Here is a 26,672-nt window from a genome sequence, read left to right as displayed (position 1 = left end):
CAACAAATACATACACCAAACACTTTTGTACCATTCTACTAATAAAACACTAGCCTCTACTCTTCTACACAATAAAGATATAAGCCTTTTTAGGATTGATTTTAACATATTCCTTGAAAGGACTATATTTTATTATGCTCTCCTCTTTCTACAATGTTGCAACTTATCCAACTCCATGTCATCTCTCGCTTGTCACTCTCCTGTCTACTAAATCTTCATTATTACTCTGTTGCTTTCTCCCACTCCACTTTTACAACAATTTCAGTTACCTCCTACTTCCCCTGTCTCCTCTAACTCATGCCTTATTGTTCATCCCCAACCTTTATGCCCCATTCTCTACATCCACCCTTCAACCATACGGAATCTTTACAATTGTCACTTACCTCCCTTCTCATTTATTCCCCATTTCTCACTCTTACAACTTCCATTCACTCACATTCAAATTCCTCTGTTCCACTCACTTCTCATTTCCTACACTGACAGTCTACCCTGACACCTCATTGTTACTATTTTTATCTCTTTCCAGCTCCACCTGATCACTTTCATCCTCTCTTCTAAAATATGGGTAGCCAACTATATGTCATTTCTCTCTTGTCCCTCTCCTGTCTACTTAGTCCTTATTACTATTCTGCTGTTCTCCCACTCCACTTTTATTGCATTGTCAGCTACCTCCTACTTTCCCTATCGATCACTTCCATCTCCTCTTCTAAAATGTAAGTTGGCATGTTGATCTTCTACAGCAGAAAATCTGTTCTTCTCTCATACATTAACCCTTCATTTCCTTGTATAAAGTTGCCCCTTGGAGTTACTAGCCATGCAGGATGTATGGCAACATCAATAGGGCTGGTGGATTGAACAAAGTACTCAGGACACACTGTAAAGTGGTTGGCATCCAGCCATATAAACCATGCCAAAGCAGACACTGAAACAATGCAGTCAATGGACACATTTGTTCCTGTCAAACCATCCAACCCATGCCAGCATGGAATGTAGACGTTAAAGGATGATGATGATGATGATGATGATGATGATGATGATGATGATGAAGCCATTTTGCTCAGTACTCTCTGTTCATACACAGACACATGCACCCCCCACACACATATGTGTAGACATGGTTATTTGTAACTTAATGAGAAAAAGTGTTACCTGATAATCCATTGTAGTTGAGAAAAGTACTTAGAACATTTATTGCAGGGCCCCAATCAACCACAAGGGTGGAAAGTGCATAGGAACTATAGTATAAACTTGTGTTTATCCTTATTATATATATATATGAAATATAAATTAGAGATAAAACCACTATTATGCAATTCAGTGGTTTGTGTCTATCATTGTTTAAATTGCATAACAGTGGTTTTACCTCTAATATATATTTTATATATATTATTATTATAATATATATATATCTGTACACAGATACAGACAAACACACTCAGGATTTAGATATGAGCAATGTGGCCTACTATAAGTTTCATGCTCAGATACCACATGGTCAATGCAGAGCATCACACCCACTCAAAAGAGCAATTCAGCTGAAACAAACCTAATGGCTAACACAATTTGCTTCTTCAACCTGACAACACTCCCAAACCACCATCACCACCACTACCACTACCACCTCATTAATTTGACCAAAAATGCTACTCAGTTGCTCATTTGAGAAGTACTACCATACCCACCGTATTCTCCTGGTGTAGTGCCTTCGGATTATCACATTTTCATCACTCCCTAACAGCCTGCAATGTGTTTTATTCAACAATGTAAAGCTGAAAAATGTGGCTAGACGAATTCGAATCAAAATCCAATGTTTTTTTTTACTGTCAAAACATTAACAAGCTGGTGGAACATTGACAAGAAGTTGTTAACAATGAAAGAGAATATGTTATTGATTTATTTGTTAAAAATATTGATGAAAAATAAGGATTAAAATGAATGGAATAAAAGAATGTCTGAATTTGTTTAACAACTCTTCGTGTATATATTTAAATATATGTTGATATACTAATGTATCTATACAGAGAAAAATATGTAATTATATAATGATATTAATATTTTACAAATCACTTTATTTACAGGGGCAAAAGCGCTCAAAGCTACCCAGAATGAGTAAGTATATAAATTTTAAAAAATCTTTACAATTCTTTGTCTTTTTTTTTTTTCTACTTTAAGAAATCTACTTTGAAATTTACAAAGAGAAAGAATCTGATGGTTTGGGTGAAATTAATGATAGTTTATGTGGTTAAGGAATTTGTGTTGCAATCACATCATTCCAGATACAATATCACACTGCATGGCCAAGTCAGCTGAGCATGCCATGTAGAGGGCACTTATCTTAGTCTACAACAGCTCCTGATGAGAGCATTTAAAGGTAATTTTACATAAAAAACAACATCAGATCCAGGGAGTAGGTGAAGCTTATGACCAGAACAAGAATGGTTTTAAAGCCAAACACACACACACACACACACACACACACACACACACACACCACACACACACACACACACACACTCTCTCTCTCAAAGTTTTCACTTCATATTTGGTATTGTCTCTTATGTTACATGAAATGGCTTCAATTATTATTTTTTACTTATATGTCAAATTATATAATTTGTTTTCTTAGTCACCTTCATTGATAAGTATTTGATACGTTTGTTTTCCAGGTATTTAAGCCCGAAGTCTGTAAATTCTCTGAAGCGCATTCAAAATGAAGGTGAGATTTTTCTTCATTATTCTCTAAATTTAATAACATTAATTAGTTTAACTGCTTAAATGATAGAATCATGGTAATCATGAAGAATAAGAAGATTATGCAGGAGAGATGATTGTGGAATGGCCAAAATGCCCTCATATTCCACCCATCTGTCTGACAACCACCTACAGACAAATCATCCATCTCATAAATATTCCCATCCTGCAAAGCATGCTTACATTTATTTATTTGATCTTGGCTTGGTTTTGCTTCATGCTTTTTTTTGATGGGGCTGGGGTCATCCCAGGTTAGTGGCCCCAAAGACATCATTATGTGTAGAGCTGATCAGGTCAACCAGTGCTCTTCATCGGGGGCAGCCCCTCTGCATCCTCCAAAGTGATGTCAAGACTGTAGAGATCTTCCCCAATCATGCCCAGCCATCTGATGCAGGGCCTGCCACAAGGCCACTTCTAGCCTGCAGCTACTGTATTGAATGAGAGTAAAACCCTGGTAGATTTTTAAATCCACTCATTACAATTTGCAAAATAAAAAGTTGATTATAATTTCCATTGGAGTTGAGCTATAATTTTGGGTGTGCACTCAGCAAATGAAGATTTCTATTATTTTATTTTCTTTATAAATCTCAATTTTGATGCCAAGCCATAAATTATTTATGTTTCTTGTAAATAATTCATACTGAAATTACCCACAATTGCATTGAACTATCTTGATCTGCAACAAACCTCCCCTCCTCTCTCTCTCTCTCTGGGCATCTGCATGTGGGTATGGTGAATGTGCATGTGTGTGCATATGCACATACATCTGAGAAAAGACACATAATTGCCAACAGAGATGTACATAGCAATTTTGTATCAAAATAAGTTATCTTTTACACAGTTTGTTTTTAATTCATTGAATTAATCCCATCAAAGTACTCTGAGTTTATTCACTGGCCATATCCATTTATTTATTTAGATTTATTACACAGTCATAAGTCTAAATAATCAACAGAGATGATCAGCTCAAGTCTGGAACAGCATGATTCTACATAAGAAAACTACACACACATACATGTACACATGGTTAACATGCAGTTTACCATTGTAAAATAGTGAAAGTAAATTGTCCTTAAAAAAGGAAATTTTTTGCAATAAAAACAGGAAGTGACAACACAAACATCACGTAATTTCATATAAACACTATGTAATGTTGGTGATGGCAGCTGTCCGTTGTAGGTCAATGTTGACTAGTCTGTTAAGGAATCACCTCTGGCGGGCTCCCGTGTGGACTACAAGACCTGCTCTTGATCTACTGCAGGTTAAGTTACTTGACACAATTGAGAAGTGATACCTTCCATGAGCTATTTCATATTCTCTCTGTTGTTCTCCTCAATAACTAGAATTATGAACATCAGTAATCAGTGCCATTTAATGTACTGGAGGGCCTTCTCCTCCCAGTTGTCTGGACAAACACTGAAGTCCTTTAGCACATCCCTGTATTGCAACCATGGCCACCATGGCTTCTCCTGTTCTGATGCAGTTCAGCATAGAAAACTGCTTTTGGGAGCCTGCTGCCTTCTAACCTGGAAACATGTTCTGCCCAGTGCTGCTGCAGTGAGATTAATAAGGGCCTCCACATTAACTGCACCAGAGCAGTGTAGGACCTCTACATTAGAAATGCAATCCCACCATCTTATATGTAAGATGGAGTGCCGACGACAAAATTGGACTCATGTCTGGCTCTTGATGTGTCTGCAGTTGAGGACCATGCAATCTATGGCATAGAGGAGGTAAGAGAGTACTGGAGCACTGCACAACTTAATCTTTGTGTTGTGGGAAGAATCATAGCAGCTCCATAGATGCTTCTCAAGAGTATCAAAAGCCTTTGTGGGAGAGTGTATTTGCCAGTCAACTTTGAAGTCAGAAGAATTAGTACAAGTCACTGTGCTCTTGAGAGAGGTAAAGGCCACAGAGTGTACTTTAGGAGCTCTCCAAGTACTATCACTTTCTCAGGTAATCTCAATCTAATAGGACATCTTGGTGGGGTCTCGTAGAGTAGCTTAGTCTTTGAAGTGTTGATCTTGAAATCAAACACGTGTGCTGCCCAAGAAAATTGGTCCACAATGCATCGTATGTCCCCAATGCTGCTGGCCACATGCACTAAGTCATATGCAAAAAGCGGCTCCCTGACATACATTTGTCCTAGGAGCACAAAGAGGACATTCAGAAGCTGCTAGACAAAAAGCAATGCCTGCACCAGCAACGTCTACAGAACTCAGAGAGAAGCAGGGTCACTTTTACTGAAATCAAGTCTGAAGTATAGGAGGAAATGAGTGAGACCAACGAAATTTAATGTCTGTTTTCCATGCTGGCATGGGTTGCACAGTTTGACTGTGGACTGGAGAGCCAGGCTCCAATCTAATCTGGCAATGTTTCTCCAGCTGGATGCCCTTCCTAATGCCAACCACTCTGAGAGTGTAGTTGGTACGTTTTACATTCCACCAGCACAGGAGCCAGACAGGGGCACTGGCATCAGCCATGTTCAGATGGTGCTTTTTACATGCCAGCAGCATGGGAACCAGTCAAGGGGCCCTGGCATCGATCACGTGATTGATAATCAACCTTCTTACCATAAAACCATGCCTGCTAATATGTAGGTGGCCATCAATTGTGATGAGTTTGTTTTTTTCTCTCTCAATTCATTTTTTCTCTTTACATTTAACAAATCTATTTATTTACAGGGACAATTGACCGCAAATCTACTGAGAATGTGTAAGTATGCAAAATTAAAATATATCTTCACACACTTTCCTTATATATATTTTTTTCATTTGAATCCATCTACCTGGAAATTTAAAAAGAGAAAAATATCTTTATATTTGATAGTTTTGGGAAAAATTGATAATGGTTGTTTGTGTGGTCAAAGAATTTGTATAGCATTCACATCATTGCAGATACAATCACACTGCTTGGCTGAATCAGCTGAGTATGGAATGTGGTGGGCACTTATCTAAATCTGAACTACAACAGTTTCTGATGAGAGTATTTGTAAGAAGCCTTAAGAGAACGACGTCAGACCCTGGGAGTAGGTTGAAGTTTATCTCCTGGGCAAAAATGAGTTTAAAGCCAAACACACACACATGCACACATGCACACACACACACTCATGCACACACACACACACACACCACACACACACACACACACACACACACACACCAGATAATGAACCACTGCTCGGCAATGGCCCAATCCCTTCTTCATCGAGTGAGGAAACTATGGAAGTGGTGGTTTTTCACACACACACACAAATAATACACATGTAAACAAACAAAAGCATGCACATGCATATGCATGCACAAACATACACACATGTACACACACGTACAAACAAGCACATGCACACACATACACACATTCACACACATTCACACACACACATACATGTATACACAGACAGATAATGCATATGAAGAGTTAAAACATGTAAAGAGTTAAAAACAAAGATAAAAAAATATTTATAGCTTTTAACTAAGATATATATAAAGCACGATTTATTCGTGAGCAGAGGCGTGATCTTTAATTGGTGATTCTACCATATAATACCATTGATCATTTCTGTTGTAGCAACATATTTAGATACAGCGAATATCAATCAAATTAATATAGCTGAATATACATGTTAAAACAATGTTATCAAGGCAATCCAAGATTAGTTAAATTCCATTAGTTTAATTCCTTTTTCTTGTTATATAAATATATATATGTATGTATGCATGTATATACATATGTAGAAATATGTCTGTCTGTGTGTGTGTGTGTGTGTGTGTGTTTGTGTATGTGTGTGAGAGGGATTATATATGTATGTATGTGGATAGGTAGGTAGGTATAATTCATCTTTTTACAGTTAATTTCATTGTTGTTAAGTGTGTGATTCATTTATCTTCCAGATATTTAAACCCATTGTCAGTAAATTCCCTGAAGCACGCTCAAAATGAAGGTGAGATTTTTCATTATTTTCTAAATTTAATGGCAAGGCAGCAAGCTGGCAGAATTGTTAGCATGCCAGGCAAAATGCTTAGCAGCATTTCATCTATCTTCGTGTTCTGAGTTCAAATTCCACTGAGATTAACTTTGCCTTTCATCCTTTTGGGGTCAATAAATTAAGTACCATTGGGGTTGATGTAATCAACTAGTTCCTTCCCCACAAATTTCAGGCTTTGTGTTTTTATTAGAATCATGGTAATCATGTAGAAATAAGAAGATTATGCAGGAGAGATGATAGTGGAATCTTTATCTTTAATCTTTTCTTTTACTTGTTTCAATCATTTGAATGTGGCCATGCTGGAGTACTACCTTGAAGGGTTTTGGGCAAACTCATTGACTCCAAGACTTATTTTTTAAAGCCTAGTACTTATTGGTCTCTTTTGCTAAACCATCAAGTTATGGGGGGATGTAAACACACTAACACCAGTTGTCAAGTAGTGATGGAGGGGACAAACACAGACACAGAGAGACAGACACAGATTTACATAGATATATATATATAAAGAGTAAAGACCCCTTTCTGTCATGAATGACCATAGGATTGCAACTAGGTTATCCTCCAAGGCACAAGTCCAGGCAAGGTCATATGTGAAAGACCAGCAGTCACCCATGCATACCAGTCTCCCCTCTTTATGCCACCGATGTTATCCAAGGAAAAAGCAAAGTCCTTTTATCCAAGTGAAAAGCAGCCATTTTGAATAAGTAGAGCTTGGCTCCAGTCTCATTACAGGCATTAATATAAGAACATAATAAGGTTGAACAGATACCACAAGACAACTTAAGGTCCTGAATTTTAACCCATTGCACACACTTTCTTTTGTGTCTACTGACTATTAAATTCTGTAATATAATCATTTCAGCTATGAAGAATTAGATACCAGATTTTTTGTGAATGTTTTTTGGTATAGAAGAGCACTCTGTGAGAGATGTATCAATTCCTTACTAACATAATTTCATAGAACTGTAGCTAAATATTGGTATTTTTAGAACATTTATAAACATTTCATGAAACTGAGTTATGTCATTCGAAATTAGATTTCATTAAGTTATTTGAGACAAACAGCTCTGAAATTAATAATAATGTTTATTTTTTCCTATTGCAGCACTAATTGGATGAAGTTCTACAACCACAAAGGAACGAGTTTACTGAGGATTCTTTACAGGAAAAAAAAATTAGACCAATATTCATATACTTCTTACCCTGTTTATGTTTTTGTTTTTATTTCTTTTCTTTTAGTTTTTCCAAAGCAAAACATCACCATTTATTTCCTACAGGATACAAAACTGATGGAAATTATGATTTCCATTAACAAAAATGCTCCTTTAAAAGAGAAGCAAAAGACCAGTCTTAACATTATTGTACAATGAAAGTATATGTCCTGTATACAAATGATATATTTTGCTAATGTCCCTTAATATTTTGAACAATGCCATCCCTGCACCAAAAGAAAAAAAAAGCCTTGATCAATTTTGAGCTAAATCATAGCAAAATGTGAAGCATTAATCAAAAGCACCGTCATCCAGATGTTTTTATTTTAATAACATTCTCCTGTGTATATGACAGCAGAACTTATGAGAATACAGAATGCTGAATGATTCCAATCCCTGAAAATTAAAACAACATTGACATAAAGAAGAGAATTTATAAGGTCTCAAGTATGAGGCAGTATTTTCAGTGAGAAAACTCTAAGTGAAAACAATGCCTTATGATGATGGGTTTAATACTGGAATTCTCCACATGCTAATTCTTGCCACGTATTTGGAGAACAAACAATTGCTTCATTTTGTTCATTCAAATTTCATCCACTTTGGCCATCGATCATGTCACCCGGTGTTTGTCCTATTCCTTTCCTTTATTTTCAATTGGAAGTTAACCACAATTATTTGTGTATAATTTTTCACTCTTGTATAATGCACATCTATCATTATAAGCAATGAAACTCCTAAAACAAATATCAGTCACATACAATATATATAAACTTTTTTTAGTGTCTATGATTTGTAAAAAAGAAATGGTCACTCAGATTTGTAATTGTCATATAAATGATCATTGTTATAATTATCATTTTTTTTATGTCCATTTTCCATGCTGGCATGGATTAGATGGATTGTCATGTTCCAAGTTTGTTCTTCAGAGAGTTACTGTCCTTCAAGACAGATAGGAGGACCATCCAAATGTAGCTGATGCCAGTGCCGCCTGACTGGCTCCCATGCTGGTGGCACATAAAATGCACCCACTACACTCTCGGAGTGGTTGGTGTCAGGAAGTGCATCCAGCTGTAGAAACATTGCCAGATTGCATTAGAGCCTGATGCAGCCTACTGGCTTGCCAGACCTCTGTCAAATTGTCCAATCTATACCAGCATGGAAAGCGGATGTTAAATGATGATGATGATGATATATATATATATATATATATCAGAATAACAGAATATATATATATATATATATATATATATATATATATATATATATAATATATTCTAGCTTTCATCACTGCCCCCATTTTAATATAGATTTTGCCATGGTTGCATGGTTGGTCAACTCTTCTCCAACACTGAACTTGGTCCTGTGTCATATCTTTTGTGACATGCAACAACTTGAGATCAGTTTTCACCACTTCCTCCAAAGTTGTCCTGTATCTCTCTCTCTATCGCAAGTCCCATCTATTTTGTGTCACTCAGCTGTCACCATCCATATGCATCACATGTCCATACCGATACTGTCTTCATTCTCACATACTGCATCTGATACTCTTCATATTCAATCATTATCATAGCTCATTTATATTTCCATCATGCACACATACAAATGCTACACATCTAGTGAGTATATCCACTTCACTCCTTTCTTCTCTTTGCAAATCATTTGCATCCAGGACCTCTGTTTCATGCCATGCAACATTACAGTTTGTGCACGAACACCATACAACTTGCTTTCCATTCTAAAAACAACCTTTTTTGAGAGTAGAGATATAGCTCCTTGTACATTTTCTTATCTGTTCCTGCTCTGGGTATAATGCTTTCAAAACACCCATTGCTGTTAATTGGGTCATTTAGGTTATAGAAGATATCAACTACTCCTAGAGAACCACCCAGGCATTTGAGAGAGGCTATTTTATGTGTACCCTTAGTGCTTATTCCCTCAGTGCACCTACCACATATGAAGTCTAATTTCTCTGTTATTCTGCTTGTGACCCCACCATACCATTTGTTTATGCATTGTTTACACTGACAAGACTGTATGGAATTTCTGTCTAAGGATGGTTTGATATACAGAAAAAATTCGCACATCTTTACACAAAATAAAAAGCAAATTTGAAAGTGACCTTTTGAACTTTAATGATGTTTGAACTTTAATGATGTTGTGGAAATCAAATAATCGTCTTTTTTTTTTTCACGAAAAATGCATTTATTGCACATTAAAAAATATGTTAACTTAGTCATGCATGTTCTGTTACTCTGTTACTACAGAAGATATAATTAATTATTTCTATTGGGTTGGTGAATAATTATTGCAGCTTTTTTTCAACAAATTTTATTCAACAAAAACAATAAAAACATGTAACAAAAACATCTTTAAATGATTATTCCGGAGCATATTCACCATCTACTTCAATTACTGCTTCCCATTTGCTTGGCAGATGGTCAGACTGTCATTTAAGGATGTTTTTGTTGAGAAAAAAAGGCCGCAATAATTATGCACCAACCCAATAATTATCACATTTCTTTTATTCAGCTAATGGAAAATATTTTATATACTTGTTGTTGTTGTTGTTTATCTCAAGTTAAGTTCTAATTGAACAAAATTATGATCAAAAGCATTCAAGCTGTGAACATAGAGCATCATTTTGTAATATATTCAAAGACTATATTATCTAATGTGTTCTTCATTTTGTTTTTAAAGAATGTTTGATGTAATTTGAAGGACGCTCACAATAATTTTTTTTGTGAATCATAGAAATAAAGTTACCTGTAAATATCTATACAGGGATGGTTTTTTTTTTCTGACATATCACCCTCCTGCATATTATTAAACTTTCTTTCATAGAGAATTCTTTAGTCACTGTTATTTCTAGCAGAAGCAGTAGTTGCCTTGATAGATTTTCATTTACTCATTGGCACTAGATTGCTACTGTTTGTGTTCTTCTATAGCTTCAGGTCAGCAACCCTTAATAAACAGAACTATGCTCAAAGGCATTCCAATTACTATCAGCCCATCCTTTATTCTTTTATCCAGAACCAAATTATTCAATGTCCTCCTCCTCCTCCTGCTCCTCTTTAGTGACAAACCATAACCTAAAGGATACTTGGCCACTATTTCTCACCATTTTCAGCCATCCAAGCAATCATGAAGAGGCTTGCTCCCTTACTGACTTGTGTTTCATGCAGTTTTTCAGCCTCAAATCTACCCTGACAAAGCAGACACAGAAGTGCTTGATCTGAGGTGCTCCATCCATAACTTCTCTATCTTCTTAGATTTACATATGGGGAGGCACATAGCTTAGTGGTTAGGGTGTTTGACTCATGGTCATGTTATTATGGTTTCGATTCCTGGACTAGACAACAAGTTGTATTCTTGAGCAAAACACTTCATTTCACATCGCTCCAGTCCTCTCAGCTGACATAAGTAAGTAATCCCGTGACAGACTAGGGTCCCATCAGAAACCAGGAAACCAACCCTATGAGTCTATATGACTTGGGAAGGCCCTTTATCCTTTATCATACACTGGTAGTATGTAAATTAGGATAACTTAGCTACTATTTCTAACAGGCTGAGAAACTGTGTAGAAATTCCCTCCTTGGCTTGGCTGGCATGGGGTTATTTCCATAACCAAGTCACTTATTTCTTAAATTACCCAGAACAGCTTCTCATCTAAAAACATGTTCTACAAGTTACAAGTTGTTGCTATTATTATTGCTGTTGCTCTGTTGTTGCTTAGCAACAAGTCAGCCCTAATTGAGTACTTCCATCATAGTTTATCAAGGAAGACATTACCCAGTGTATAATTCCTTTCTTTAAAGCAATAGAGTAATATCATGAATAACTGACTGATATTTCTAGCATTTTAGCTGCTTGTGTTAAAAATTGGCAAATCAGAAATTTCTCTATTTAATTTATAATGAAGATATGAACAAAATTTTTGATCAAGATTATTATATTTGCCAGTGTTGCATAAGATGCACCCCTATTTTACAGAGATATTTTAAGAAAAATAAAATATATTTAGTTTGTTTCATCATAAACTTATGTTATTGAAAGATATTTTGGCATGGTTGTGTGGGAGAAAAATGTATAATTTTGTGCATATAAATACTATATTATGGCAGTTCATTAGAATAAAGTATAAAACCATAAATTTATTATAGATAAACTACATTATGGGAGTACTGTATCTTAGCTTAATCCTCTTTCAGGTCAACTCTATTGTTGTTCATAATTTAAACAAGGAAACTGCCATACAGGATGTAAAGCTCATATTCCTGATTGTGATGTTCTGTATTATCATGATCACTCACCAGAGTAGCACACCACTACTATGATTTTGTTGTCATCAACTCATAGCAAATAGCTAACAGGTAGATGAAAATTTAACATGCATTTCATCTTTCTGGGTGAATATTTTCAGGTAGATTTAACAGGTGTGGTTGTATGGTAGGAAGCTTGCTTCTCAATCACATGGTTCCAAGTTCAGTACCACTGTGTGGCACTATGGGCAAGTGTCTTCTACTATAGTCTCAGGCTGACCAAAGCCTTGAGAGTGGATTTGGTAGATGGAAACAGAAAGAAGCTTAATATATATATATATATATATAATATATATATATATATATATATGTATGTATATGTGCCTGTGTTTTTGTGTCTGTATTTGTCCCCCCATCACCGCTTGACAACCAGTTTACATCCTCATAACTTAGCAGTTCAGTAAAATAGAATTATAGAATAAGTATTAAGCTTTAAAAATAAGTTTTGGGGTCAATTTGTTCAACTAAAACACCTCAAGGTGGTGCTCCAGCATGGCTGCAGTCAAATGACTGAAACAAGTAAGAGAAAAAGAATAGAAATGCTTCTTAAAGGTAACATCATCATCATCATCATCATTATCGTTTAACGTCCGTTCTCCATGCTAGCATGGGTTGGACGGTTCGACCGGGGATCTGGGAAGCCAGAAGGCTGCACCAGGCTCCAGTCTTATCTGGCAATGTTTCTATAGCTGGATGCCCTTCCTAACGCCAACCACTCCGTGAGTGTAGTGGGTGCTTTTTACGTGCCACCTGCACAGGTGCCAGGCGAGGCTGGCAACGGCCACGGTCAGATTGGTGTATTTTATGTGCCACCGGCACGGAAGCCAGTCGAGACGGTGCTGGCATCGGCCACGAGTCGGATAGTGCTTTTTACGTACCACCAGACCAGGGATCCTGGCTGGTTCAATTCGATTTCGATTTCGCTTGCCCCAACATGTCTTCGCAAGCAAAGGGGGTTGGCATGGGTGCCTGTCGTACGGTCGGATCGGTGTATTTTACGTGCCACCGGCACGGAAGCCAGTGGAGGCGGCGCTGGCATCGGCCACGAGTCGTATAGTGCTTTTTACGTACCACCAGACCAGGGATCCTGGCTGGTTCAATTCGATTTCGATTTCGCTTTCGCTTGCCCCAACATGTCTTCGCAAGCAAAGGGGGTTGGCATGGGTGCCTGTCGTCGGATGAGGTTCTATATCGACTTCGCTTGCCTCAACAGGTCTTTGTGTCCAAGGGAGGAAAGGCATTCATAAGTGGGCTGGGCTCACTTGTCCTGCCTGGTCTTCTCACATACAGAATATTTCATTAAATAATATTAGGCATATATCAGGTGTGGGTTATGTATACTGGGGAAGAAGGTGTAGCACTGTGATGTGACCTCCCTATATAACTGCTGATGTTACATGTTATATAAATAGAAAAGCAATATTTTTGTTAACTTGTGCTAAGAGACTGTGATAGCTTGGCTTGTTTTCAATATTTTGTTATAAGAAATAATTTTTGTACATAGTGAGTTAGGCTCACTAGGCTTCCTATCCTATGATGCTTGGTCTCCCATCACAATAAAACAATATAGACACAGTAGAATAATATTTTGATGCATTTAAAAATATTAAAAGCATGTCATCATGCACCAGTAAATAAGGTATGCAGAAAACTGTTAAGAAAAGTTTTACAGAAATGTACTTGCATAGCAAGTGACCTGATCTGAGATCGTGTGCTGGAACAAAAACAATTGCAGCGTGGGAGGTGTTTATAAGTCATTTAAGAAACACACAAAATCTGTTAGACTCACTTCAACAACACGGAATTTTGTCAGTGAACAGGTCGTGGTCTCAAAGTGAATCTAACAGATTTTGTGTGTTTCTTAAACACCTTCCACACTGCAATTCTTGTTAAGAAAAGATATTTGCAATATTGTTTACTTAATGATTCTATTTATTTTTGTACCCTTGTACTCTCTTTAGAAAGGTAGTAGATTGATTGAGTCACAAAAGAGATGGATAGAATATTTTGTAGTTTCTATTCCAGTTCTTTGAGTTCAAATCCCACCAAAGTCAATATTACCTTTCATCTTTTCGAGGTTGGTAAATAAAATACCAACCAATCCAGTGCAAGGTTGATTCTTCTCTTTTTCTTTGTCTCTGAACTGGCCCAGCCTTTTTTTATTTATGTATCATTGACTGAATTTGAGAATTGCATTAATGCTTGAGGAATTCAGTTGCTCAAACAACTGAGTGCTCATTATTGAGATTGACATAGAATCCACCGTTAATCTTTAGAATAAACAAAGAAAAGAAGACTCTGCTAGTTGCAGATAACATTACAATAAGGGTACTAACTCACACCTTTCTTTTCAGACTACATTAACCAATGTGTCTTTTTCTTTTGTAAGACAGCTCCTTAATACAATATTACATCAGTGACACTTTTAATTTGTACTATTTCCACCACATGGTGAATATTTGTTGATTAAATTCATTATGCTTGAATAGAGCATTATGTTGTATGTTTATTTTAATAAAAAGATATTTTAAATAATCAAAATTTTTCTTTATTTTTAATTATGAACATTTCAAAAACTATTTTTACCATTAGATTTCACTGTTACAAATTAGTTGTTAAAAAAATTTAATTCAAGCTAAAAACCTAACTGAAACCTTTCTAACCCCTTTCTTAGCTTAGTTACCATATTTTTGTCTTGAAATACATTGCCTTTATTTCAATTCATTTTAAAATTCATTTACCCATTTTTTCTTTTTTTTCCCCCCTTTTCTTCTTGTTTTCTTTCTTTTTCTTTTGCTACTGTTTGTGTTTTCTTCAGTTTCAGATTTGTATTTTAATGTGGTTTTGTATTATCTATATATCATATAAAAGAATTCTAATTAATGAAGGATTTAGTAAAATAATTTTCTCATTGCAGAGGAGTAGCTGTGTGGTAAGTAGCTTGCTTACGACCCACATGGTTCTGGGTTCAGTCCCACTTTGTGGCACCTTGGGCAAGTGTCTTCTACTATAGCCTCAGGCTGACCAAAGCCTTATGAGTGGATTTAGTAGACGGAAACTGAAAGAAGCCCGTCGTATATATGTATATATATATATATATATATATATATATGTGTGTGTGTGTGTGTGTGTGTGTGTATGTGTTTGTGTGTCTGTGTTTGCCCCCTCTAACATCGCTTGACAACTGATGCTGGTGTTTTTACATCCCCGTAACTTAGTGGTTCGGCAAAAAAGAGCCAATACAATAAGTACTAGGCTTACAAAGAATAAGTCCTGAGGTCGACTTGCTTGACTAAAGGCAGTGCTCCAGCATGGCCATGGTCAAATGACTGAAACAAGTAAAAGAGTATTGCAATCACTTAATTTTGATGGGAGGTTTTAATTTGGATAATTTTAAAATAATAAATTTTGTGTCATAAAAACAGGGATGATCTGAGGTGGGTTGGTTTCTAAAGGGTTAAATAGTGCTCTCAAACAAGAGTTGTTATTCTCAGCTTGTGCTAAATACCATTACAGAGATAATTTTAACATTTTATAAAATATATTACATTCTTAAATACCTTGATATGCTTATAAATGGGTGAAAAACAAAAACAAAGTTTAAAAACCAAAACCTGTTTCAAATTCATAACTATAGTATCAAAAGAACAAGCCATGCAAATTCATGTATTACTGGTACTTGGAATGGTATGGAATTGTATCTTATGTATATATTAAAAAATGACAAGTTACAGCAAAACTGTTAATATTTGTTAGTATGTGACCAGGTGGCAAAATGGCAGAATCGTGAGCACTCAGGGCAAAATGCTTAACAGCATTTTGTCTGAGTTCTGAGTTCAAATTCTGTTGAGGTCAACTTACCTTTCATCCTTACAGGTGTCGATAAAATAAGTACCAGGGTCAATTTAACCAACTTAACTCCATCCCAAAATTTGAAATCAATATTTGTTAGTATGCGAGGTGGTGAGCTGGCAGAATCATTAGTATGTGGCATTTCGTCCATCTTTATGTTCTGAGTTTAAATTCTGCTGAGGTTGACTTTGCCTTTTTATCTTTTGGAGGTTGATAAAATAAATAGCAGTTGTGCACTGGGGTCAATGTAATTAACTTACCCCCTCACCTGAAATTGCAAACCTTGTGCCAAAATTTTAGACTAATATTTTGTTAGTATGTGGTTTATTAGATAAATGTTGAAATTGTTTGATGTAGAATGTCATACATTAATGTCCTTAAATGAACAAAGTCTGGCAGACATCTTCTTGACAATATAAAGAGATAACAGGTCATTGGACATCGTATGAGAAGAAAAAAGTTATGAACACTCAATGGGCAACACAAGAAACTGAAAGGGAGAGGACACTGAAGAAGCCTTACCAAGGGGTTTGAAAAAGATGGTTTAATAACATGCTAAGATGTATAGGAATAAGAGGATTTCAAGGTTCATGATTGCTGATGTCTGTAGGAATGGCACATGAGGAAGATGAAGAATTAATGATATGCAAACATATTTTCATCTGTCTTTACGTTTTGAGTTCAAATTCTGCTGAGGTCAACTTTGCCTTTCATCCTTTCGGGGTCGATAAATTAAGTACCAATTGCATACTGGGGTCGATCTAATTGACTGCCCCCTCCCCCACAGTTTTGGGCCTTGTTCCTAGAGTAGAAAAGAATATGTAAATATCTTTTATCTTTTACTTGTTTCAGTCATTAGACTGTGGCCATGCTGGGGCACTGCTTTGAAGAATTTTTAGTCAGGTGAATTAAGCCTGGTACTTATTCTGTTGGTCTCTATTGCTGAACTACTAAGTTATTGGGACATAAATACATCAACACTAGTGGACTATTGGTTAAAAATCTTTGTAGAACATATTCAGTTTTGCAGTAAAATAACAATAATGGATAATGATTTCTGAAAGTAGAAGAGTTGCCAAGTGCAAAACAAATAATATAATTTCTGACGATGTTCTTTTCTAAGACTGTACTTTCCATGCTACCTTTGAGAACTTTCACCATCTCAAAAGTCAAATGCTTCAGAAGAAAATACAATTTCAAGTGAAATTATGGATTGCATGGTTCTCAATAAATTTTCAGGTATTTCATAGTTATTAAAATAACTGTGCAATTTCCATGCTTACTGTTAGTAAATATATAATGAAATAACACTGACAACAAAGTGGTTTAAGGCACTTTTCTGATAATTTTTTTATTTCTGAAGAATTTATTTGAGTAAGATTTTTCTGATGATGGTGACAATGATAATAATTATAATAAGGATAATAATAATAATGATAATATTTTAAAAGGATTGACATAACTCTTCACAAAGGTAAACAGACAAGATGACAAGCATGATGTGATTGCAATAGATACTTTATTGGTTGAACGATATTTCAACAGCAAGCTTGCCAAGTTGAGTTCAAAATAAAAAGTGATAGAAATTCACAATTCTATAATTATGATTTTTTATCACTTTTTATTTTGAACTCAACAAAGACAGGCTTGCTATCAGAATATTGCTCAACCAATAAAATATCTATTGCAGTCACATCATGCTCTTCGTCTTAATAATAATAATAATAATAATAATAATAATAATAGTAAAAATAATGAATAAAAAGAAACAAATAGCTTAGTAAAAATTAGAAACTGAAACGAATCCCAAAATTGTGTATCAGATGGTTTTTTTTTTTTCATGTTTCAAGTATTCATTTCAAAGCTGTAACCTCTCTTTTATACAGTAACAATATATACTTACTATTGGCAGTGTATGCATATATTGCTATGGTAAACATTTATTGAAGCATAAATTATGTTTGTGTAGAAAATTTAGGAATTATGCAGTATAATTATCATTTCAGAAAAAAACGTTCAATTGTATCTGTAAAACTTATAAATTCTGGATTAGAAAATATGCACATATATATATATATATATATATATATATATATATATATATATATATATATATAATATATATATATATATATATTATATATATATATATATTATATATATATATATAAAGATATATGTGTGTGTATATGTATATGTGTATATAGATAGATAGATAGATAGATAGATAGATAGACAGACAGACAGATATAAATTTATAATTGCATTGGATATATTATTGTACATATTTTTATTTTAAAAGAAATTGAATCATTGTGTTTATAGATGGATGCCTTTTCTGCTGCTAATATAAAACAGGTATTTTATATCCCTACATGTTGTAAAAGATCACTTAAAAGGATTAACAGTAAGAAGGACATCCACTTATAAAACACTAAAATAGGAACTATGATAAACAATATTAAAAATAGATATGGTGCCCACAGGGTTGATCCCTCATTTAATTGAAAAAATATCTTTAAATTGTTTCTTATTGTAAAGCAAGATGAATAATATGTTAAATACAAGGCAAATGAATGACACTAGGTCATATATGTCTTGGTGATTCATTTATAATTTATAACATTTACAACTGGCGTGGTTGCCTTTCATAATGGATATGAATGGAGAAATCAAAATGAATTCAAAGGGATAGCAACATTGGTTATAATTTGTTTATCAAACAGAGTTTAAAAAGAAAAACCTGAGAGATACATAAAGCAGTGTATGTAATTGTTCTGTGAAAAGCAGGTATCTAATTTTTTAGATTGTGTTCTTCATCAAACAATGTTCTAAGAAAGTTAAGTGAAGTCAGTAGCTTTTGTGTGATGACAATAACAAAATCTTTCATAGAAAGGATTTTGAAGAGTGTTTATCTGAAATTTATCATCTTCCATTTCCTCATAGCATATCAACATATTCCAGTTCAATCTGTTTTATGAAAAAAAAAAGTATCTCATATATGCCACAGACCAACACAACCTCTTTGGACTGCAACAATTGGACTTGAGTTAGATCTTAGTGGAATAAGGCAGAAATACAGACAAACAAACAAATGTGCATACACACACATATGTATGTATATAGATATGTAAAAGACACTTCCCACTGCAACATACATATTATAAGACATCCAATAAGAGAACTATAAAAATCTTACATATTCTTAACTCCCAACTTCAACCAATCTTTTAACCTTTCTAAACTTAACAAAAGTGACCCAGTTCTACTCCTAATAATTGCAAATATATCAACCTCTCTTTACACCCTTTACATTCAAACTACTTACGTAAAGATACAGTATATCAGGGTAAAATATAAATGCCAACTAAGCAAACACATGCTAATCTATTCAAAATCAGGTATGACTGACACACCTTTTCTTTTAGATATGCCAGATGAAGATCTACTCCACTCGCATTGTACATTTGGGACCTCAAAAATATAAAAAACATTCCTTTTTGATGAAACTAGAATGACTTTTGTATATACATATATATATTTATATATATATGCATGTGTGAGTGTATTTATGTATGTGTGTGTATGTATATATATATATGTACACAAGCACTCACACACAAATACATATACAAAATGCACACATGCACACACACACATACACATAACAACAGGGCTTTATACAGTTTCTCTCTACCAATTTCACTCATAGGGCATTAGTTGGCTAAAGGTTAGAGTAGAAGACCTGCCCAAGGTACTATGCAGATAGAATTCAAGACTGTGTGGTTACCACGTGAATTCTATATCAAAGCAGCCACATCTTTGCCTGAATATTTATTTATTTCTTTTAAATCTGTTTTCTCATGCTGGTGTGGATGAAACAAATACATTTTTTGAGATATTATTTTGCAGCCAAATGTTTTTTTCATTGCTATCCCTTACCTGTTTTTCCAGTAGAATATTTAATTTTCTGCAAAGTTTGTGAATATTTTTCTTTCTATCTGTAAACATGCATCATTTTTAAGCATTGCACTTTTTCAACCAAAAGTGCAGAGTGCAAAGATTCACAGAGATCTACACATATGCACACATATATAAATGTATATATATCATATATATATATATACACATATATATATAAGTTAGGCATGGCTGTGTGGTAAGAGGCTTGCTTCCCAACCACATGGTTCCAGGTTCAGTCCCGCAGCATGGCATCTTGGACAAGTCTTTTCTACTATAGAAAAGCTTTGTGAGTGGATTTGGTAGACAGAAACTGAAAGAAGCCCGTCAAATACATGCATATATTCATGTGTGTGTGTGTGTTTGTGTCTGTGTTAGTCTCCTCCCACCATCGCTTGACAACCAATGTTGATGTTCTTACATCCCCATAACTTAGCAGTTCAGCAGAAAAGACCAATAGAATAAGCACCAGGCTTACAAAGAATAAGTCTAGGGGTTGATTTCTTTAACTAAAAGGCGGTGCTCCAGCATGGCCACAGTCAAATGACTGAAACAAGTAAAAGTGTAAAAGAATAAAGAATAGATAGATAGATAGGCAGGTAGATGGGTAATTATATAGATGTATGTATGTATATATACATGAAAACAGAAACATGAAGAACAGACAAGTGTGTGTGTGTCTTTTTAAATGTATGTGTGAGAGTGTTTCTTGATATTAGCTGAAGGATATATATATATATTTATATATTCCTGAAATATAAATATATTCTTGAATATAGCATACAGAATAGGTTGATAAAATTACCAAAGTTGATAAAATGATAGTTGTTATCGCATATCTTCTTCATCTGAATCAACCATTATCTTTTGGCTATTGTCATGATAATTTGCCAAATGTATTTTTTGAACCGTTCTTTCACTTTCATTTGACTTTGGCCATACAACTGGATGATATACATTATGTTCGGATGAATCCTGCAGGTTATAGATTCTTGGTGAATAATCTTCTGTAGATTTTGCTGGGCTGTTAATTACTTTAGCGGGAAGGATGATAACTTCACTGAAAAAGAAAAATATATATTGTAATATGTACATATATATATATATATATATATATATATATATATAGGGAGAGAATTCGCAAAAAAACAAAAGACAAAGACAGGTGGTGTAGAAAACAAACAGTTGTATTAGTATAACGCTCGGGAATTGAAAAAGTCTTTAACATTTCGAGCCTATGCTCTTCCACAGAAAGAAACAAGGAGAGAAAAAAATGTGTGTAGTGGCTAGCGATCTATCATATATACATATACACACATACACACACACACACACACACACACACACATATATATATATATATATATATATATATATACACATATGAGAGGGATGACCACTATGTGGACAACCTTTATGCTAGAAGTAGATCCGCTATGGTCTTACCACTAAGAAATTTTCTCAAGAAAAATTTAGCAAGTAACCAAGACATAATCAAACAAGTCTGACTTTGTGCAGACGTCCTAGTATATAGTCCTGCAAATTATATTTATTTTGAACCGTCACACTGAAGATTTACGGACATTTATATAAGTAAAATTAAGTAATATGTTAATAGTGAAACATGTATGTGAATAATCCATATTTTTATTGCTTTTCTTTTGTCTTGCTTGATTACGTTTTGGTTGCTTGCTAAATTTTTCTAGAGAACATTTCTTAGTGGTAAGACCATAGCAGATCTCCTTCTAGCATAAGGGTTGTCCACATAGTGGTCATCCCTCTCATTTGTATATAATATAATTTTACTGAACCTTCAGATTTTTTTATATGCTGGACCACTGGTGTGAAATCGATGTTAATTAAATTAATATCAAATTTCACACCCTCATTTTAAATTATATATATATATAGAGGCGCAATGGCCTAGTGGTTAGGGCAGCGGACTCGCGGTCGCAGGATCGCGGTTTCGATTCTCAGACCGGGCGTTGTGTGTGTTTATTGAGCGAAAACACCTAAAAGCTCTACGAGGCTCCGGCAGGGGATGGTGGTGATCCCTGCTGTACTCTTTCACCACAATGGCGGTGCCCCAGCATGGCCACAGCTCAAGAGCTGAAACTGGAAAAACAAACAATATAATCAATGTTATTGATGATGGTGATGTTGATGATGGTGATATTAATGATGTTAGTTGTTATTAAGGTGGTGGGCTGGCAGAGTTATGACTATTCCTGACAAAGTGATTAGCAGCATATTTTCCAACTTTACATTCAGAGTTCAAATGCCACTGGGGTCGACTTCAGCTTTCATCCTTCTAAAGTCAATAAAATAAGTACCAGTTGTGCACTGGGGTCGATGTAAGTGACTGACACCTTCCTTGAAAGTTGCTGGCCTTGAGCAAAAATCTGAAACCGATATTATTGATGATGATGCTAATGATGACAAGGAGGAAAAGAAAAGGAAGAGGGGGATTTGTTTATGTTAATGTTTTATTATTATAGTTGTTTTTAAGGTGGTGAGCTGGCAGAATCGTTAGTGGGCTGGATAAAATGCTGAGCAGTATTTCGCCCATATTCTGAGTTCAAATTCCACTGAGGCTGACTTTGCCTTTCATCCTTTCAGGGTCAGTAAAATAAGTACCAGAAGGCAGGACTCCAAAAGGGGTCTCAGGGAGTAGTATCTCTGCCTTCCTGAGCTAGTTTTCCACCACATATCTTAAAAATCATGGTAAAGTCCTTGGTCTCAGGACCACTCATGTCTAGAAACTGAAGTTGGGGGTAAGCAAGTGCATGCTCCCTGCAGAAAATCCAGCTCCAAAAAAAAAGCCTCGTGATAGGAAAGGAGAATGGGCACCAGCCAACCCAAAGGTTAGAATGGACTGCACCTGCCTACCTCAGTTGCTATGGCATTGAGGTAAATCTGGTCACTACCATTAACAGGGACAAAATTCAAACTTAAAACACTGGATGATGATGATGATGATGATGATGAACACTGGAGTTGATGTAATCGACTCATCCTCTTCCTCAAAATTGCTGTCCTTGTGGCAAAATTTGAAACTATTATTATAGTTTTTAGGATGGTGAGTTAGTAGAATCATTTGCAAATGCTTAGTTGCATTTTGTCAGTCTTTGCATTCTGAGTTCAAATTCCACAAAGATCCACTTTACCTTTCATTCTTTTAGGATTAAATAAGTACCAATCAAGCACTAGTGCCCCTCATCCAAAATATCAGACCTTGTTCTGATAGTGAAAAAGATTATTATATTTGTTACTAGAATACATGTGTTGTCAAAAATTCCAACAGTTTTATTAATAATAGAAAATGGTGCATCAACAGAATGGAGAAAACAATTAATAAATGTCAACAATCTAGTAAATAAACATACATACACAGAATTGAAGCACTTAAAGAATCTGATACATCTGCCAAATCCACTCACAAGGCTTTGGTCAGCCCAAAGCTATAGTAGAAAACACATGCCCAAGGTGCCACACAATAGGACTGAACCCAGAACCATGTGGCTGTTAAGCAAGCTACTTACTACACAGCCACCCATGTGCCTATATATATGTAATGTGAACAATAATATTTTGAAAACAAAATATTTAACTTCATATATAATTGTGTGGGAGAGAGAGAGAGAGAGAGAGAGAGAGAGAGAGAGAGAGAGAGAGAGAGAGAGAGGGAGAGAGAGAGAGGGACTGATGAAGTAAATTCAATTTATGATAAAAATTTGGAGTTTATTTTGATTAAAATATCAGTGTCTTCAGAGCAAATCCTTTAAATGCTGTCACCTGCTTTAGCATCTGTCACTGTTACCCACCCCCACTCTGTTTGCTGTTTTACTCTTCTTTCCCCACAATCATGACCAACAAGACACACACATTGTGTTTTATTATATGTAAAATGATGTAACTTCAATTTGGCCTGACCTAGCAGATAGAGCTGTGATTAATGATATTCAAGCTGTGAGCATCTCATCTTTTCAGGCATAGTGTTGCTTGGACAACATTATCCAATGTGAACTTTTATTTCTCAAGAACGTAAAGGAATTATAAAGAAACTTGGTTCCTATTTATAGCAAATCAATTATCTTTATGTTATGTTGTTGTTCTAAACATCATATTAAACTTGATTGAACAAACCTATAAACAAAGGTATTTAGGCCTGTGCCTCCCCCACTTGTTTGTATATTACTCGTTTACTCGTTTACTTGTTTCAGTCATTTGACTGCGGCCATACTTTGTAAGCCCAGTACTTATTCTATCGGTCTCTTTTGCTGAACCGCTAAGTGACGGGGATGTAAACACACCAGCATCGGTTGTCAAGCAATGCTAGAGGGACAAACACACACATACACATATATATATATATATATACATATACACGACAGGCTTCTTTCAGCTTCCGTCTACCAAATCCACTCACAAGGCTTTGGTCGGCCCGGGGCTATAGCAGAAGACACTTGCCCAAGATGCCACGCAGTGGGACTGAACCCGGAAGCATGTGGTTGGTTAGCCAGCTACTTACCACACAGCCACTCCTGCGCCTATCTGGACTTATGTATATATATATATATATATAGTATATGAGACTAGATCCCAAGCCAGACATTCATGCTTCATCTTCATCACTAAAACAGGTCATTGAGGATTTGTATTGGTCTGGACAAGTTATCCAATCAGATGATGATAATGATTGTAATTACTAAAAAACTGTCAGAGCAGAGGAGGAATGTTCATCCTCATTGAGTAATCAAGGATAACATTCATTTGTTGTACTTTCTTGTTATTGTTATTTAGCTCCAAATCAACTCCAATTAAACCAGACCTAAGACTTATCAAAGTCGTTCTGGACATAACCATCCCCTGGTAAGTCTACAACCACATTATTTAAAACAGCAGGGTGCTATTTGAAGGAGAATTGTCTGCTATTTCTAGCAGGAGGAGTGACTTTGTGGATGCTCTCTTGTTGGTTTATCCAGTACCATGATAATAGATGAAAGTGAAAGAACCTAAATTTATGAATATATCTTCAGTTATATTTGGAAAGATATAATTCAAGATGATTGCATCATTAATAAAAAAAATATCCAACACTATCTCCAACTGTACAGTACACAAGAGCACCTATAAAATTTGAAACCATAACTCCATTCAACTGGCCACCTAATAAAAATGAACATCATCATCATCATTATCATTTGACATCCATCGTCCATGCTGGTTTGACGGGAGTTTGCAAACCAGAAGACTGCACCAAACTCCACTATCTGTTCTGGCATGGTTTTATGGCTGGATGCTTTCCTAATGCCAACCAATTTACAAAGTGGACTATAAAATAAATAAATGCGCCCTTTTAAAGCCTAGCCAGGCTCATGGGCCCGGTTTCAATGGCATATGTGTTCCCCAGCTGGACAGGACGCCAGTCCATCGCAGCATTACTCATTTTTGCCAGCTGAGTGAACTGGAGCAACGTGAAATGAAGTGTTTTGCTCAAGTACACAGTGTGTCACCCAGTCCAGGAATCAAAACCACAATCTTATGATCATAATGCTGACACCCTAACAACTAAGCCACGTGCCTCCACAAAAAGTGGATTACCATTCATAAAATGCATAGTGCATACATATATATATATGTGTTTATAAATATATACAAAAACAACACATCCAATAAGAACTACTGTATCTAACATTAAATTGATTAGAGAAAGAAAGGAAAGAGATGGATGTATAAAGAGAGGGAGAGATGGGGCTAGATTTCATTTAAAGAGAAAAATGGATAACTAGATAGAGAGAAAGTATGTGAAAAGGAAAGAGACACACACATCTTACATTTGTTTGTAATATGAGAAATTTTGAATATATTCTTGAAAGTATTTTTTAGTAGTTTATTCAGAGAAGGAAGGCAATTCTCAGTCTCTTTTCAGGGTTCCCAGGCCGTTGGGAGAGAGAGCTTAGAAGTTATCCTTACGCTAAAATCCTGGCCCAAATACTTGAAATAGACTGGGTTTTACTAGAGGTATCCAAAGGCCTGATGATGGTTTTAAACTTGTTGGCAGACCATGTCAGTCAATGAGAAACAGGCACCATCACAGTTCCTGGTTTCAACATAGTTTCCATTTATTGTATTTTAATTATACACTGCTTTGGTTGACAATGAATGACATAAGCGACACTTGCCTAAGTACTGCACAGTGGGATTGAACTTGGAACCACTTTGGTGTGGGTATGTGATAAGATTCAAAGCATTCAGCAGAACATAGCTTCAGTAATCTAATTTGAAATCTGCTTTTAGATATAAAGATGAAAATTTAACATTAAACTGATTAAATGTGTGTGTGTGTGTGTGTGTGTGTGTGTGTGCACATATGCATTTTTGTGTGTTCATGTGTATACATATGCTTTGTGAATTCAAGTTTGTAAAATGGGTTCAAGACCAAAACTGTACAAAGACTTCACACTGTTTGTAAGCTAGTCACACACAAAAGTGAAGCTATACAGAAGCCGAAATAATGAAGAAAAAATTGACAGGAAATGTTTGATATACAGTGAGGAGAGTATCAAGAAAACAAGGAGAAAAAAGTGT

At 35.4% G+C, this 26,672-nt stretch overlaps 2 protein-coding genes and 1 long non-coding RNA gene across 15 annotated transcripts in view; 1 reads left to right on the top strand and 2 right to left on the bottom strand.

Annotated features, from left to right (window-relative positions):
* LOC115211591 overlaps window positions 1–8,188 on the top strand; it is a 91,712-nt gene extending 83,524 nt beyond the window's left edge. For 8 of the 9 annotated variants that reach the window (XM_029780157.2, XM_029780155.2, XM_036503429.1 and 5 more), the window contains 5 exons: window positions 2,079–2,109; window positions 2,667–2,716; window positions 5,436–5,466; window positions 6,645–6,694; window positions 7,845–8,188. In XM_029780157.2, coding sequence (XP_029636017.1) covers window positions 2,079–2,109; window positions 2,667–2,716; window positions 5,436–5,466; window positions 6,645–6,694; window positions 7,845–7,858 — 176 coding nt within the window. In that variant the 3' untranslated portion in view covers window positions 7,859–8,188. The remainder of the gene's footprint in view (window positions 1–2,078; window positions 2,110–2,666; window positions 2,717–5,435; window positions 5,467–6,644; window positions 6,695–7,844) is intronic. The other variant, XM_036503430.1, reaches the window with a different exon arrangement.
* LOC118763675 lies at window positions 1,420–20,311 on the bottom strand. Its single transcript, XR_004999439.1, has 3 exons — window positions 19,214–20,311; window positions 2,495–2,513; window positions 1,420–1,434 (listed from the first exon to the last, which is right to left on the bottom strand). It is a non-coding gene; the product is annotated as an uncharacterized LOC118763675 (long non-coding RNA).
* A 457-nt stretch (window positions 20,312–20,768) lies between these two features.
* The window catches only part of LOC115212292, a 284,252-nt gene continuing 278,348 nt past the window's right edge, over window positions 20,769–26,672 (bottom strand). For 3 of the 5 annotated variants that reach the window (XM_029781135.2, XM_036503427.1, XM_036503428.1), the window contains one exon: window positions 20,769–21,141. In XM_029781135.2, the coding sequence (XP_029636995.1) occupies window positions 20,910–21,141 (232 nt within the window). In that variant the 3' untranslated portion in view covers window positions 20,769–20,909. The remainder of the gene's footprint in view (window positions 21,142–26,672) is intronic. The other 2 variants (XM_029781136.2, XR_003881705.2) reach the window with 2 other exon arrangements.

This window comes from Octopus sinensis, linkage group LG5 (assembly GCF_006345805.1).
Source record: "Octopus sinensis linkage group LG5, ASM634580v1, whole genome shotgun sequence".
Lineage (NCBI taxonomy): Eukaryota > Metazoa > Mollusca > Cephalopoda > Octopoda > Octopodidae > Octopus > Octopus sinensis.
The sequence above is the reverse complement of the archived record's forward strand: the minus strand, read 5'-3'. Positions and strand labels throughout refer to the sequence as shown.